The sequence below is a fragment of the Chiloscyllium plagiosum genome, chromosome 6 (assembly GCF_004010195.1).
Source record: "Chiloscyllium plagiosum isolate BGI_BamShark_2017 chromosome 6, ASM401019v2, whole genome shotgun sequence".
Classification (NCBI taxonomy): Eukaryota; Metazoa; Chordata; class Chondrichthyes; order Orectolobiformes; family Hemiscylliidae; genus Chiloscyllium; species Chiloscyllium plagiosum.
The window spans coordinates 116,592,162-116,610,095 of record NC_057715.1 but is presented as its reverse complement, the minus strand read 5'-3'; the positions used below and the strand labels follow the sequence as shown (position 1 = coordinate 116,610,095).

The window sequence follows — 17,934 nt, the reverse complement described above, 5'->3', positions numbered from 1 at the left end:
GCTGTGCCAAAATCCAAGGGTCCAACAACGCTAAATGGTCTTCAGCGTTTCAAGAAGCAACTCACGATCACCACAAAGACAATAGGGATAAGCAAAAAATGCTGGCCCAGCCAATGCACCAACATCCCATGAATGAATAGAACTAAAATTCTACAAATTTATTCATTTCTTCCTATGTACCTTCACCAAGGTTGCAGATGACAAAAAATAGTGGGAAGACAATTGGTGAGGATGACAATTTGAACATTCCCTGAGAGGCTGGCTGACCTGCTGTGCTTTTCCACCACCATTCCAATCTTGACTAATCTCCAGCAACTGTAGTACCCACTTTCGCCTGAGGATGACAGTTTGCAGAGGGATATAAAAAAGGTTAAGCAAATCAGCAAAAACTTGGAAGATGGAAATATAATGAGGCAAAATGCGAGGTTATATACTTTGGCAGGGCGAACCAAGAACGCGATCATTACTTAAATAGAGAAAGACTACAGAAAGTTACAGAAGAGAGGAATGAGGGAGCACCAGCATCCAAGTTCAGTAGAAAGTAGGGAAAGCAAATCTAATGTTGGCCTTCATTTCAAAGGGAATGGAGCATAAAAATAGGGAGACCTTGCTAACACTATACAAGGCACTAGTCAGTCTATGTTTGGAATACTGTGAACAGCTTTGAGCCCTAATCTAAGGAAAGATAGACTGGCATTGGAGGCAGTCCAGAGAAGGTTCACTCGGCTGATCCCGGGTCCAGAGAGACTGTTTTATGGGAAGAGATTGAGTAGGTTGGAACTGTACTTATTAGAATTTAAAAGACTGAGAGGTGACCTCATTGAAACATGTAAAATTTTTAGAAGACTTAACAGGGGAGACACAGAAATAGAGTTGTTTGCTCCTGTGGAAGAGAGTCTTGGACCAGCAGACATAATCTTAGAATAAGAGGTCATACATTTAAGACAGAAATGAGGAGGAATTTCTTCACAGATGGGAGCCAATCTGTGGAATTCTTTACTGTGGAGCTCTGTTGAAGCTGTGTCATTAAGTATATTCAAGGCTGAGATAGATAGAGTTTTAATCAGTAAGGGAATCAAGAGTTGAGGAAAAGGCAGGAAAAGGGAGTTGAGGATTATCAGATCAACTAATCTTTTGAAGAGCAGAGCAGACTTGATGGGCCTGAAAGGCCGACTTCTGCTTTCAAGTCTTATGGTCCTCCTGGAACTTGCTGTGGTTTCAGTGTTAATTACATCCCTCAACTTGACATTCCTGCAAAGTTAGAAATTGTGTTTTGATCCACAAATGATCGTTAATATAAAGTGTATGCAACATTTGTCTCTTAGTCTTGCAAGATATTTCCCACTTGCTGCCAGTGAATAGCTATCCTTTGTCCTTACTCCCTACCCCCTGTCTTGCAGTCAGCTAGCTATCCTACAGATAGCACTGTAAGCTACCTGGATTGGAGGGGCAAGTTATGAGGAGACACAGACATACTTAGCAAGTAAGGAAAGTATAACAGATGAACTGGATCGTAGAGAAGTGCGAGGTTACCCACTTCAGATCAGACAAGATAAATCAGAATAACTCCTGAATAGTGAGAAAACAGTAACAATGAAGGAGCAAAGTATACAAAATGCAATCAGAAAAGGCTTCAAAGATGTTGGCCTTCATTTAATGGTGACTGGAATACAAAGACAGAAAGTAATGCTTGATTTATAAGAAGATTTGGTCAACCCCATCTGGGCTAACTGCCTTTAATTCTGGAACATGAAGTCAGTATATTCATCCTGAGCTGCATTGGGTTCACATTCACATGAGTGATACTGGGCATAAAAGTGTCAAATTGAGGATGGTTTAAATAAACTTTATCTGCATTAATAATTGCCTGGAAGTTACAGAACTTGAACTTTGTGGAAAAGAATAGTCTACTGAAGCTTTTTGATTTTCAGTCATCAGGCAGAATAACAAAAACATCAAATCTCAAAAGGAAGCAACAATTTATGCTTATGAAAAGAGGATGCTGATTGGTTGGTAAGTGGACTCTGATTAATGGAGATGATGCCATGGATAACACATGTGGAACACCGTTTTGGACCAGCTTCCACATAAACATTTTTTTTGCAGTGGGAGTGGTGAGAGTGAGGACCACCGGACTGCTGGGAAGGTAAATTAATCCTATAAAAAGTTACGTTGTGAATAGGCATCGCGCACACTGAGCAGGAGCAGACACATGATGGTTAAGTAAGTGAGGTAATATATTTGAGCGGTTGCTTTATCTGAAACACTACTTAGGTAGTGTCTCCCACCCATCCTCCTCCTCTAACCAAAAAGATGATTCTTTGCGCAGATTTGGTAAGGTTACTAATTTTTTTTTCCAATAGTCTCTTTGGGAATTCAGAACAGTAGGTATGGATGTTAGGGCAATTGCATGCTCCTCCTGTAGAATGTGGGTCACCACTCGTGTCTTCACTGACTTCATCTGTGGGAAGTGCACTTAACTCCAGCTCCTCGGAACCGCATTAGGGAACTGGAGCTGGCTGAAATGCGACTCATTCAGGAGGCTGAGGGGGTAATTGAGAGGAGTTACAGGGAGGTAGTCACACCTCAGGTACAGGAAAAAGGTAGATGGGTTCCAGTCAAGTGATGGAAAGAGAACAGGCAGACACTACAGTCCCCTGTGGTCGTTCCCCTCAATAACAAGTATACTGTTTTGGATACGGTTAGGGGTGATGACTTACCAGGGGTAAGCCATGGGGTACACGTCTCTGGCATAGAGTCTGTCCCTGTTGCTCAGAAGGGAAGGGGGAAGAGGATTATAGCATTAGTCATTGGGAACTACATAGTTAGGGGGACAGATCGGAGATTCTGTGGGAACAAGCGAGACTTGTAGTTGGGTGTGTTGCCTCCCAGGTGCCAAGGTTCGTGATGCATTGGATCATGTTTTCGGGATCCATAAGGGGGAGGGGGAGCAGCCCCAAGTCATGGTCCACATAGGCACCAATGACTTAGACAGGAAAAGGGATGGGGATTTAAGGCAGAAATTCAAGGAACTCGGGTGGAAGCTGACAGCTCGAACAAACAGAGTTGTATCTCTGGTTTGTTACCTGTGCCATGTTCTAACGAGGTGAGGAATAAGGAGAGAGAGCAGTTGAACACGTAGCTACAGGGATGGTGCAGGAGAGAGGAATTCAGATATATGGATAATTGGGGCTCATTCTGGTGCAGGTGGAACCTCTACAAACAGGATGGCCTGCACCTGACTAACAGGTTTGCTAATGTTCTTCGATTTAAACTCATTCAGCAGGGGGATGGGAACCTCCAGCGTACAGGAGGTTGAGATTAGTGAGGTCATGAATAAGGTTTCAAGGTCGCAGGAGTGTACCGGCAGGCAGGAAGGTGGTTTGAAGTGTGTCTAATTCAACACCCACAATAACGTGGGTGAACTTGCAGCATGATGTGGTACCCGGGACTTTGATGGTGTGGCCATTTCGGAGACATGCAAAGAACAGGGACAGGAATGGTTGTTGCAGGAATGGTTGTTCCTGTAAGATCAAGGAAGATGGTAAAAGAGGGGGAACGTGTGGCATTGTTAGTCAAGGACAGTATCATGGTGGCAGAAAGGACATTTGATGTGGACTCATCTACTGAGGTAGTATGGGCTGAGGTTAGAAACAAGAAAGGAGGTCACTCTATTGGGAGTTTTCTACAGACATCCGAATAGTTCCAGAGATGTAGGGGAAAGGATTGCAAAGATAATTCTGGATAGGAGTGAAAGTAACAGTGGTTGTTATGGGGGACTTTAACTTTCCAAATATTGACTGGAAATGCTATAGTTTGAGTACCTTAGTTAGGTCGGTTTTTGTTCAATGTGGGCAGGAGGGTTTCCTGACACAGTATATAGATAGGCCAACAAGAGGCGAGGCTGCATTGGATTTGGTACTGGGTAATGAACCAGGCCAGGGGTTAGATTTGGAGATAGGTGAGCACTTTGGAGATAGTGACCACAATTTGGTTATGTTTACTTTAGCGATAGAAAGGGATAGGTATATGCCTCAGGGCAAGTGCTATAGCTGGGGGAAAGGCAATTATGAGGTGATTCAGCAAAATTGAGGATGCATAGGATGGGGAAGGAAACTGCAGGGGATGGGCACAATTGAAATGCGGAGCTTGTTCAAGGGACACTACTGTATGTCCTTGATAAGTATATGCTGGTCAGGCAGGGAGGAAGTGGTCGAGAAAGGGAACCGTGCTTTACTAAAGAAGTTGAATCGCTTGTCAAGAGGTAGGAGGCTTATGCAAAAATGAAGCGTGAATGCTCAGTTGGGACACTTGAGTGTTACAAGTTAGTCAGGAAAGACCTAAAGAGAGAGCTACGAAGAGCCAGGAGGGGACATGAGAAGTCTTTTGCAGGTAGGATCAAGGAAAACCCTTTCTATAGCTATGTCAGGGCAGCACGGTGGCACAGTGGTTAGCACTGCTGCCTCACAGCACCAGAGACCTGGGTTCAATTCCTGCCTCAGGCGACTGACTGTGTGGAGTTTGCACGTTCTCCCTGCGTCTGCATGGGTTTCCTCCGGGTGCTCCGGTTTCCTCCCACAGTCCAAAGATGTGCAGGTCAGGTGAATTGGCCATGCTAAATTGCCCGTAGTATTAAGTAAGGGCTACATGTAGGGGTATGGGTGGGTTGCGCTTCGGCGGGGCGGTGTGGACTTGTTGGGCCGAAAGGCCTGTTTCCACACTGTAAGTAATCTAATCTAAAAAGAATGATTAGAGTAAGAGTAGGGCTTGTCAAGGACAGTAGTGGGAAGTTGTGTGTGGAGTCTGAAAAGATAGGAAAGGTGCTAAATGAATATTTTTCGTCAGTATTCACACAGGTAAAAGACAATGTTGTCAAGGAGAATACTGAAATACAGGCTATTGGACTAGACGGGATTGAGGTTCATAAGGAGGAGGTGCTAGCAATTCTGGAAAGAGTGAAAATAGCTAAGTCCCTGGGCTGGATGGAATTTATCCTAGGATTTTCTGGGAAGCCAGGGAGGAGATTGCAGAGCCTTTGGTTTTGATCTTTATATCGTCATTGTCTACAGGAATAGTGCCAGAAGACTGGAGGATAGCAAATGTTGTCCCCTTGTTCAAGAAAGGGAATACAGACAACACTGGTAATTATAGACCAGTGAGCCTTACTTGGATTGTGGGTAAAGTGTTGGAAAGGATTTTAAGAGACAGGAATTATAATTATCTAGAAAGGAATGATTTCATTAGAGATAGTCAACACGGTTTTGTGAAGGGTAGGTCGTGCCTCACAAACCTTACTGAGTTCTTTGAGAAGTTGACCAAACAGGTGGATGAGCGTAAAGTAGTTGATGTGGTGTATATGGGTTTCAGTAAAACGTTTGATAAGGTTCCCCATGCTAGGCTACTGCAGAAAATAAGGAGGCATGGGATTGGAGGTGATTTAACGGTTTGGATCAGAAGTTGGCCAGCTAAAAGTAAACAGAGGGTGGTGGTTGATGGGAAATGTTCATTCTGGAGTTCAGTTACTAGTAGTGTACCGCAAGGATCGGTTTTGGAGCCACTACTGTGTGTCATTTTTATAAATGACCTGGATGAGGATGTAGAAGGATAGGTTAGTAAATTTGCAGATGACACTAAAGTCGGTGGAGTTGTGGACAGAGTGGAAGGATGTTGCAGGTTATAGAGGGACCTAGATAAGCTGCAGAGCTGAACGGAGGAGGTGGCAAATAGAGTTTAATGCGAAAATGTGAGGTGATTCACTTTAGAAGGATTAGATTCCCTACAGCTATATATCAGAAAGGCCCAACCAGTCCACAGCGATCCTCTGAAGAGTAACTCACCCTGATCCATTTCCCTCTGACTAATGCACCGAGCACTACAGGCAATTTAGCATTTTGCTAAATTTAGCATGACCAATTCACCTGACCTGCACATCTTTGGATTGTGGGAGGAAACCAGAGCACCTGGAGGAAACCCACACAGACACGGGGAGAATGTGCAACCTCCACACAGTCACCAGAGGCTGGAATTGACCCTGGCTCTGTGAGGCAGCAGCGCTAACCACTGAGCCACTATGCCATCCTCTTTTGAAAAATGATGACATGGTCACCATCACCAAGGTCAGCTTTATATGACAGATTTATTAACTGAATCTAAGGAGTAACAGGAATAGAGGATACTGGGTTAATGGTAAGATTCTTGGTAGTGTGGATGAGCAGAGACATCTGTGCTCATGTACATAGATCCCTGAAAGTTGCCACTCAGGCTGATAGGGTTGTTAAGAAGTTGTGTTGGCTTTTATTGGTAGAGGGACTGAGCTTCGGCACTATGAGGTCATGTTAAAACCGTACAAAACGGCTGCACTTGGAGTATTGTGCACAGTTCTGGTCACTGCATTATAGGAAGGAGGTGGAAGCATTGGAAAGGATGCAGAGAAGCTGTACCAGGATGTTGCCTGGTATGGAGGCAAGGTCTTATGAGGAAAAGCTGAGGAACTTGAGGCTGTTTTCGTTAGGTTAAGAGGTAACTTAGTAGAGACATACAAGAAGATCAGAAGATTAGATAGGATGGACAGTGAGAGCCTTTTTCCTTGATGAGTGATGGCTAACATGAGGGGACATAGCTTTAAATTGAGGGGTAATAGATATAGGACAGATGTCAGAGGAGGGTTTTATATGCAGAGAGTAGTAAAGGTGCAACATTAGTAGACTCACCAACTTAAAGGATACTTAAACGGTCACTGGATAAATATATGGATGATAATTAGATTAGATTAGATTACTTTACAGATTAGATTAGATTAGATTACTTTACAGTGTGGAAACAGGCCCTTCGGCCCAACATGTCCACACCGACCCGCCGAAGCGCAAACCACCCATACCCCGACATTTACTCCTTACCTAACACTACGGACAATTTAGCATGGCCAATTCACCTGACCTGCACATCTTTGGACTGTGGGAGGAAACCGGAGCACCCGGAGGAAACCCACGCAGACACGGGGAGAATGTGCAAACTCCACACAGTCAGTCGCCTGAGGCGGGAATTGAACCCGGGTCTCTGGCGCTGTGAGGCAGCAGTGCTAACCCACTGTGCCACCGTGCCGCCCAATAATGGAATTGTGTAGGATAGATAAACTTTAGATTGATTTCACAGGTCAGCGCAACATCGATGGCCGGGGAGCCTGTATTGCGCTGTAGTGTTCTATCGACTGAATGATCTCTAACCTCCTCTCCCTTTCTGATATATAGCTGAGACCTTTGCTGGATGAGAACTTGTAGCTGCCTGTACAAATTTTGTTCAACCCCTTAACTGGCTCAAATTCACCTTTGAAATTGAGCAGTCAAATGAAAGCCTTTTCTTAGAATTACTAATTAAGAAATCCACCAATAGGTTCTCCACTACTGTCTAGAACAAGCACATCCTCACTGATCCATTCACATTCAGCATTCCAACACTTTCACAATTTGGTATTCTGGTCATTCTGACCTGATGGGTGGAGGACAAATTGCTTTGTCAGCATAGTCTCTTTTTTAAGCTTGTATTCCCTTGAGCATAGAAGGTAATTTGACTGAGGTTAAAAAAACAATAGATGGAATCGATACAAAGGAACAATTGTAGAGGCAGGCAGTAAATGAGGAAGCACTTTTTGTCACAGAACATCTAATGGAAATCTGAATTTCGCTTCACGAAAAGACTCAGAATAAGTGAAAACATTTCAAGGTTGAGAGTTATATGTGTTTGTTGAGTAAGGAAAGGATATGGAATAAAGTTGGAAAAATAAAGTTAAGATAAAGATCATCTATGACCTTACTGAACAGGCTAATGGCCTCCTTACTTTTCCACTGATGGACATAGGTCTCAAAGCAAATCAAACAAAAAGCAGCTAAGTGTATTTGTGATACAGACTGGCTGTGTTCAAACAGCAGAACAGGCTTTGGGGCTAGATGGCCATTTAATGATGCTCAATGTTATGATGTTAGATTGGCGGCTCATCATGCACGTAATATCCATAGAGCTTTGGGGCAAAAATCTTATGTTTGTATGCAATGATTTCCTGGCCCTCATGACTCTGCATGAGTGATGTTTTGACAGAGCGCACAAGAAGAATCGAAAGGACATCAACTATTACAGTCATTCTCGTGCTGCCGATCCCCAAACCTCTCCTAACACTCACCTCTTCAGCCATGTCCTCTTCGATGCTTTCCTTTATGGAGCGTGAAGGGAAGGACGTGGGTCTGCTGTAGTCAGGGAGCAGTCCTCGGGGAAGCTGGCCTTTCACCGGTAGTGGAGGATTTCTTGGTATAGGCTCAATCTTGCCCGCCGGGTAGTCCACCTCACTGAGACTCTTGGCCATCTGAAGGGCAGAGTAGGATCGGTCATCGACTATGCCTTGGTAGGGAGTGTTGCATTGGTCAGTCAGAAAGGGGCTGGCCACGTGTGGTGTGCCGGAGACCAGCTGCGGCTTAGGGTGTGCTTTTGGCGGAAGCGAGGCCTTGGCTTCTGAAGGTTCAGTGGGAGTCCGGTGCTTAGCACCAGGGTTTCTGGGGTCCAGCTCATCCCTGGCTGGCCCTGTTTTGGGTCGCTGGAGTTCCTTTGAGGAAGCATAGAAAGGATTATCAACCATATCCAACTCCACTGCCTTGGGTAGAGGAGGAGGGGGGTAATCGGGTGGTGGTCGATTATGGTTCGAATTCTCATCATCTGATAGGGATCCCTCCTCACTCGTTAATGGAAGGCGCCCCGAATGATTGCGTTTCCTATCTTGTGAACCGAGTGTTGCCTGGTTTTTGCTTTTCTGTCCTATCTTGGAAAAGGCTGAAGCCTGGTGCTCTGGTGACAGCAGTGCAGCTTGCTGATGTGGCACTCCCTCCAAGATGTAGTAAGCTGGATTGTTGAAACTATTCTTCAAACACAGAGCATCTGCATCAGAGTAAATCTCTTGCTGTTTTGATCTGAGGAAAATACATTCAAGGTCAGGTTATCTGCACCAGTTTAGATAAAAACAACACAAAGTCATATCTCAATTTTAAAAATTTTCTGATCCTCATGGGAGTAAGGGATCCATTGGCACTGGCCAGCTCCCACCAACTCACTCATGTGTCAGCCATGGCTCAGTGGGGAGGACACTTGTCTCAGAGTCTAAAGGTTGTAGATTTAATATCTAGGCCGTACTAGAGGATTCATTTGCACATAGCAATACAGAGGACTACGACACTGACCGAAGGTCCCAAGTGTCAGCTGAAGATTTCAAGATGTTACTCTGAAAATGTGGGGGAATTCTCCTGGTTCCCTGGAAGCTATTATTCATTCATCAAACAACATCACCAGGATAGATGTGTTCATCATCTCATTATTGTATGACAGAGATTGTACCTGTGAATTGACTGAACTTTCTACTGTACAGCAGTATCAAGAGCAGAGAGAGCTCTTTGTTAATAGAAATGAAACCAGTGGGTGATGTTTAAAATCAAATCACACCCCTCAAGGAAGGGATCTTGCTCACATGACGTCAAAGGCAACTCAAGATGGGCAACACACGTGACATGATGTAAGTGTTTTTTGACATAATGGATATACAAAATGGAACAACACAAGTGAACATTTAAATACTGTTCAAGTGCTGAGAGCATTTGTGACTCAATTATCCTTTCAGGCAGTAAACTCCAGGCGAAAGTACATCCTTAACCACCCTGCTCATATATTCTATAGTCAAGCTAATAAAGGCAAGTATCCCATATGCCTTTTTAACCACCTTACCTATTTGTCCTGCTGCCTTCATGGATCTTTGGATATGCTAATCAAGGTCGTTCTGATCCTCAGTACTTGCCAGTCTTATTGCATGCTTGTTAACCCTCCCTAAGTGCATAATCTTATATTTTTCCAGTTTGAATTCCAATTGCCACTGCTCTGTCCAGCTGAACAGTCCATTAAAATATTCCTGCAGTTTGCAGGTGTACTCCCCATCATTTACCACTCACTGTTTTTGTTGGACCTCATGATCATAGCTCTCACATTTAAGTTGAAGTCATTAACACAGACTATGAACAGCAAAGGCCCCAGCACCAAGCCCTGTGGAACTCACTGGAAATAGACTTCCAGTCATAGAAACATCCCTCTACCATCACCCATTCCTTCCTGCCTCTCAGGCAAATGTGAATCCAATGTGCCACTTGATTTTATGGGCTCTCACCTCCTTAACCGATGTATCATGAGGGACTTTATCAAAATCATCACTGCCCTCTTCATAGCATTTAATACAATTTTTTGAAATATGATGTTTCTTTAACAAATCAATGCTGGGTATTGTTGATTAATCCATGTTTCTCCAAGTGCAGATATATTCTGTCTCTCAGAATTCTAAACTTTCCCACCGAACAGGTTAGACTGACTAGGATTAAAAAAAGTCACATTCACCATAAAACTATGAAATACGAGCAGAAGTCAGCCATTTAGCCCATCAAGTCTGCTCCACCAATAATCAATTTGATCATGGTTGATCTGATAATTGTCAACTCCACTTTCCTGTCTTTTCTCACAACCCATGATTAAAAATCTGCCTGTTTCAACCTTGAAGATATTTAATGACCCAGCCTCTGCTGCCCTCTGCAGTAAAGAATTCCACAGGTTTACTATCCTCAGAGAAGAAATTCCTCCTCATCTTTGTCTTTAATGGGCAACAATTTATCCTGAGGTTATGTCCTCTGGTCCATAAGCAGTCTTTCTGCACCTACCCTGCCAAGTCCCCTAAAAATCTTATATGTTTCAGTAAGGTCAACTCCCATTCTTTTAAACTCTAATGAACAGAAGTCCAACCTCTCCTCATAAGACAATCTTGCCATATTTATTGTATACCTGCACATCCATTAATACCATTTATTGTATCTGTGATGCGGTCTCCTCTACATTGGGGAGACTGGGCGCCTCCTAGCAGAGTGCTTTAGGGAACATCTCCGGGACACCGGCACCAATCAACCACACCGCCCCATGGCCCAACATTTCAACTCCCCCTCCCACTCTGCCGAGGACATGGAGGTCCTGGGCCTCCTTCACCGCCGCTCCCTCACCACCCGACGCCTGGAGGAAGAACGCCTTTATCTTCCGCCTCGGAACACTTCAACCCCAGGGCATCAAGGTGGACTCCTCCCTGACCTATCACCTTCATCCCCTCCCCCAATGTACTCTATGCTACTTTCTCCCCACTCCCCCCCCTCCTCTAGCTTATCTCTCCACGCTTCAGGCTCTCTGCCTTTATTCCTGATGAAGAGCTTTTGCCCGAAACGTCGATTTCGCTGCTCCTTGGATACTGCCTGAAATGCTGTGCTCTTCCAGCACCACTAATCCAGAATCTGGTTTCCAGCATCTGCAGTCATTGTTTTTACCCTGTTTATACCCAGAATCAGCCTAGCGAAACAAAATCAGAAATTGCTGAAGAAACTCAGCAGGTCTGGCAAATCTGCTTTCCTTCCACAGATGCTAACATTTTGAATCAAATTAGCCTTCAGCAAAGTGAACATTTTCTGGATGACAACATATCTTTCCTCAGATGAGGGGACTAAAACTGTTCAGTATTCCAGCTATGACATGACTAGTGCTTTGTATAGTTTTCACATGATCTCTCCACTCATATACTCAAAACCCTTTGTAATAAAGGTCACCATTCATATTGTATCTCAGGAAGGATGCACTGGCCCTAGAGCGGGTCCAGAGGAGGTTCACGAGAATGGTCCCAGGAATGAAAAGCTTAACATGTGAGTAATGTTTGAGAACTTAGGTCTATACACAATGTAGTTTGCACATTCTCCCCGTGTCTGCGTGGGTTTCCTCCAGGTGCTCCGGTTTCCTCCCACAATCCAAAGATGTGCAGGTCAGGTGAATTGGCCATGCTAAATTGCCCGTAGTGTTAGGTAAGGGGTAAACGTAGGGGTATGGGTGGGTTGCGCTTTGGCGGGTCGGTGTGGACATGTTGGGCCGAAGGGCCTGTTTCCACATTGTAATGTAATCTAATGTAATCTAATCTAATCTAATGTAGTTTAGAAGGATAAGAGGAGATCTAATTGAAACTTAGAGAATAATTGAAACTTACAGAATACTGAATGGTCTGGACAGGATGAATGTTGGCAAGATGCGTCCATTGGTAGAGGAGACTAGCACCCGGGGGCACAGCCTTGGAGTAATGGAAAGACCTTTGAGAATGGTGATAAGGAGAAACTTATTTAGTCAAAGGGTGGTGAATCTATAAAATTCACAGCCACAGAAGGTTGTGGAGGCCAGGTCATTGAATATATTTAAGACGGACATAGCTAGGTCCTTGATTGTCATGGGGATCATGGGTTATGGGGAGAAAGTGGGAGAATGGGGTTGAGAAACTTAGCCATGATTAAATGGTGGAGCAGGTTCGAAGGGCTGAATCGCCTAATTTCTGTTCCTGTGTCTTATGGTATAAATTCCATTTACCTTCCCTATTATCTGCTGAACTTGGGATGCTAACTTTGATTTATGCAGATTCCTCTATACCCAAGGTATCTGTAATCTTTCTCCACTTAAATATTATTCAGCTCCTTCATGCTTCTGGTCAAAGTGCATAACCTCACATTTTCCCACATTTAATTTCATCTGCCTTGTTTCTGCCCTCTTGCTTAAACCTGTCTACGTCCCTCGGCATACTCTGTCTCATCCTCACTACTTGCTTTCTTACCTATTTTTGGGACAAGTACAAACTTGGTGACAATGCATTCACTTTCCTCATCCAAGTTATTAATATACATTCTAAATAACTGCGTACCTGCACTGATTCCTGTGGCACTCCACTAGTTCCAAATTGCCATTCTGAAAACATGTCCCCTTTTATTCCAACTCTGTTTTCTATTAATTAACCAATTCTCTATCCAGCTAATATACTGTTTCGAATACCACAGGTCCTTATTTTAAGTAGCCTAACATACGATACCTTATCAAACTATTCCTGGAAATCTAAACATTTTACAGCAAGTGCTTGCCCTTGACCTACCCTGCTTGCTGCTTCCTCAAAGAATTCTAACCAATTTGTCAGACATGACTTCCCCTTCGTGAAGCTATGCGGTCTCTGCTTGATCATATTGTGTATTTTTAAATACATCCTTAATAACAGACTGTAGAACACTATTCCAATAGTGCATTAAGCTAACTGGCTTACAGGTACTGGTTTTTCTGTCTCCTCCTCTTTTTAAATAAGGATTTTATATTGATACTTTTCCAATCCTCTGCGACTTTTCCAGAACCCAAGGATTTTTGGAAGGTCACTTTCAGTGCATCCACTATCCATGCAGCTACTTTCTTTAAAATCCTAGGATGCATCCCATCAGATCCAGGGGAATTACTGGTCTTCACTCCCATATCTTCCAATCAAATAGGACTGACCTTTAATCAAAGCAACTTTGGAAAATCAAAAGCAATGCTTGAACTCTCTCTCTAATCACTTCTTTAAGACTAAGTTGTAGTCATTCAGAACCCAGGTACTTGACAGCTTACAGCACCAAAGATTTACTTGACTGGAGATTGTAATTTTCCAGAGCTTCTATTTCCTGATCTAGCACAGCTTCTGGGATGTTACCTGTACCCTCTATAAATACTTATGCAATTCGTTTGCCATTTTCTTATTTCAAAATAATTATGCAGTCTAACCTTACAAAGGACCAACGCTCACTTTGTTAACTCTTCTATTTAAAAATTTATCAAAACTCTTACTCTCTGTTTTTATATTCTCGCTCACTTTTATTTCTACACTTACATTTCCTCTTCCATCATTTCACCGTTGATCGAAAATAGACTGATAGGGCAGTAAATGGCCAGGTTGAATTTGTCTTGCTTTTTATCAAGTAGACATTTCTGGGCAATTTTCCAGAGTGTCAGGTATACATCTGTTGTAGCTGTACTGCTACAGCTTGACTGGGTCACCATTAATTATGGAGTGAAAGCCTTCACCACCACAGTCAGGTATTTGTCAGGGCCCATAGCCTTTGCTTGACTCAGTGCTTTGTGGAATGAATCAAATTGGCTGAAGACTAGCATCTATGATGACCTCAGAAAGGGGCCCACATGGATTGTCCATGTGGAACTTTTGGTTGCAAATACATCAGTCTCACCTTTCGCATTGACAAGCTGCACTCCCTTTAGAACTTCCAACCCTTGCCAGTGAACATGTTTGTGCAGCCTCCTCCTCTCCTTAGCTTAGTTGTTTACAACTTCGATAACTAATGTGGCATGACTACAAGTTTTCATCTATTCTAATGGGATTACTAGCTCTTCCTCAAACAGCTTCCATTCTCTAACCTGCAGGTTTGGAATATTTCACTAGGTTCTTCAACAAATTGGAGCTTATTTACAGATTCACCTGGAGCTGGTCCTACCATACTATCTCCATTCCTCTTGAAGTAGTTGGTTGCCTAGCTTGGTCGTAATAATAAACTGAGAGTTATTATTAGTTCATGAGGCATTCATTATTGTGAAATAAAATTCTGGGTTTGCTGATGGCCCACAGCACTTCTCTAGAAATGATCTTCCCCCAGACCCCACGGTTTCTACCTGTCTTCAGCAGTTGCCCCAGGAAGTGGAATTGGTGCGCGCCCCATGGCAGTACAACTGGGTTTCTCCACCTCTTCACATGGTGGTTTCCCAAGCTGAATTCCCATGTTGTCTGCAGAAGCCAGCTTCTTTGAGGTTGCTCTGAAAGATGAGATCCAAGCGTTAAAGCTGAAATCACTCAACTATGCACAATTATCTGTGCATCAGGCCGCCACTCTGTTGTTGTGATTCACGCAAAGCAGCAAGAAATTTTGACACTACTGAGGGAAGAAATCACCTTTGGCACAAAGCTGAGTAAGTTAGATAGAGATTACAAACCAGTGGGAGTGCAAATGATCATTAAATCCAGTTTGTAATCAAACCTACAGAATGGCCCATTTTTACACCAAAATTTTACATCAAAAATAGAAAGATAGATCCAAGGGTGCAGAGATCTACCAGAATGATACTGGAGATTTCAGTACGTGGAGAGGCTGGGGTTATGCTCTTGACAAAACAGGTTATGGGATTTTTAATAGAGCTGCTCCAAGTCATGAAGAAATTAATTTTGCTTTGATTTATTCACACAATGTGGCATCACTAGCTAGGCCCACATTGGTTGTCCATCTCTAATTATTCTGGGGAAGGTGGAGGTGAGCTGCCTTCTTGAACTGCTGCAGCCCATGTGACTTCAGCATATCCACAATGCTGTTAGGGAAGGTGTTCTCAGATTCTGACCGTGTAACACGGAAGGAACAGTGATATATTTCCAAGCTGGGTGGCAAGTGTCTTGGAGGAGAACTTGCAGGGGGTCGTGTTTGTGTGAACCTGCTGCCCTCGTCCTCAGAGACTGTACGAGTTGTAGGTGCAAAAAATGCTTCTGAAGGAGTAAATAAGCAGCAACTGTCTCCAGTGGCAGGAGGGTCAACAACCAGAGACACAGATTTAAAACCATTGAGAGGAGAAATGAGTGTAAGCGTTTTTAAAATACAAGATGCCAGAATTAATTAATAATAGACGAGGAACAAAGTGATCTTGGATGGCTGTGGTTATGGGAGGAATGGCAGGAAGTTATTGAGACAGGGAGAGAGAATCTGTGGAGGATTTTGAAGAGAAGGAATGAGAATATAAAACTTGAACTGGAAGACAGGGCACATCACCAAGTTGAGGGGCAATGGATGAATGGAAATTGAAAAGAGAGAGGAAATTACAAAGGCTTAGATGACCTGCAGTTCACAGCAAGTGGAAGGTCAGCCGCAAAAGTGTTGAGAGTGGAGTCCAGAGGTTCAGAGATGGTTTAGGCTTTCAATAACAGATGAGCTGAGGTAACTGCAACATCAACTTTGATTTTAAATAACTTAAAAGGACAGTAAATTTCCGAGTGATTTGTCATAACAAAATTTGTTACTATACAGCCCCACTTGAAAGGACTGGGACAGTTTCCCAAAGATGCTGAAGCCCTCCCTTTCCCTTGGACATGGAGGAAGAGTCAGTATAATTGGCAATTGCAGACATCCAAGAAAGAAAAGATCAGGGAATAAATGACCGTACTTGAAGTCTTGGCTCAATCGACATCCTGGCTTCCCTTTGGTTGCTCCAGTCTCATCCTTGTCGACTCTAATCCATTCTATGAAAAACAGTGGAGACATTCACACCATCAGTTGTGCTGTGTTCAGTGCAATACTCTCCTGAGTGAAATCAAAGCTTAAATATCTAAGCGATTTTACAGTATTGAAATGATCTGGAATTTGATGTGTTGTACCTCATTGGTACCAATAGATGGAGCTGGAACACCGTCACCACTAAATAATATGCTGCCCACTGTGACGGAAAAGTATCAGCCCATTTCACAATTAACTACTTTGAAAGTATGACTAAGCCACTAAAAATAGTAGGATATCTACAAGGTTCTATAAACTTTGGTGAGCTAATTGGCCAGCAAACCTGCACTTCACAATGCTGTCATGCTGTTCACCACGTCACAGTGGATAGTACCCTCAGAAGAGTTAAGAGATTTGAGAGTTTAAATTTTTCCCTGCAGACTTTAGCACAAGAATCTCAGCTAACACTACATAATACTGAGAGTGCTCCAATGATGCCGAGATCCCTCAATGTCCCAGGTGAGCTAGCATTCTTCATTTCATCAAAATGAAACTGATATGTGTGGTTCAAAAAGCTATAACACAAACTGCCTGCTGATGTGTCCAAGCAAAATATTCAGTTATATTATCTGCTAAGAATCCCAAGGAAAGAATAAAACCAGACAGACCGCTTGGCATTCACTAGGAACTGGAAATGACAACAGCAAACTCAACCCTGCAAAGTCCTCTTTACCAATTTCTGGGGCTAGTGCCACTTTGGGAATTGAATTGAATTTATTGTCACGTGTACCGAGGCACAGTGAAAAGCTTTGTCTTGCGAGCAATACAGGCACATCAGAGTTAAGCAGCGGAGATAAGTAAATAATAGGTAAACAGTGACGAAAACCAAAACACAGGTACAGGCGAAGTTAAGAGTTTGAGAGTCCATTCAGCATTCTAACAATAGTGGGAAGAAACTGTTACGAAACCGGCTGGTGCGTGTGTTCAGGCTTCTGTTCCTTCTCCCTGATGGTAGAGGTTGTAGAAAAACATTGCCAGGTGGGATGGATCTTTGAGAATGCTGGCGGCCTTTCCTTGACAGCGGGCCTGGTAGATGGATTCTATAGATGGGAGGTTGGCCTGTGTGATTGCCTGGGCTGAGTTCACCACTCTCTGTAACGGTCTTTGATTTTGAATGGCACAGTTGCCATACCAGGTAGTGATACATCCAGACGGATGCTCTTGATGGCACACCTATAAAAGTTGGCAAGGGTATTTGCTGTCATGCCAAATTTCCTCAGCTGCCTAAGGAAGAGGAGATATTGTTGGGCCTTTGTAACCATTGTGTCTGCATGAAGAAGGGCCTGTGCCCGAAACGTCGAATCTCCTGTTCCCTGGATGCTGCCTGACCTGCTGTGCTGTTCCAGCAATAAAGTTTCAACTTTGATCTCCAGCATCTGCAGACCTCACTTTCTCCCCGTCTGCATGAAGAGACCAAGAAAGCTTGTAGTGGATGACCACTCCCAGGAGCTTGACACTCTCCACTTGTTCCATCTCTGTGCTGTTAATATTAGGGGGACGTGAGTAACATCCCACCGAAAGTCAATAATGAGTTCCTTGGTTTTGTCGGCATTTAGAGCTAGGTTGTTCTCAGTGCACCATTTTTCCAGGTTTTCCATCTCCTGTCTGTATTCTGTTGCGTCGCCATCTGAGATACGACTGACTATAGTGGTGTCATCAATGAACTTGTAAATGGCATTAGTCTGGTACTTGGTGATGCAGTCATGAGTATACAGTGAGTACAGTAGGGAGCTGA

The 17,934-nt window shown here is 43.5% G+C and overlaps 1 protein-coding gene across 1 annotated transcript in view; it reads right to left on the bottom strand.

The window, feature by feature from the left end:
* The window catches only part of inppl1a (inositol polyphosphate phosphatase-like 1a), a 105,240-nt gene that overhangs the window by 11,404 nt on the left and 75,902 nt on the right, over positions 1-17,934 (bottom strand). Inside the window, exons 20-22 of the mRNA XM_043692726.1 lie at positions 16,090-16,165; positions 14,560-14,700; positions 8,174-8,951 (exon numbers count right to left, since the gene is read on the bottom strand). Coding sequence (XP_043548661.1) covers positions 8,174-8,951; positions 14,560-14,700; positions 16,090-16,165 — 995 coding nt within the window. The remainder of the gene's footprint in view (positions 1-8,173; positions 8,952-14,559; positions 14,701-16,089; positions 16,166-17,934) is intronic.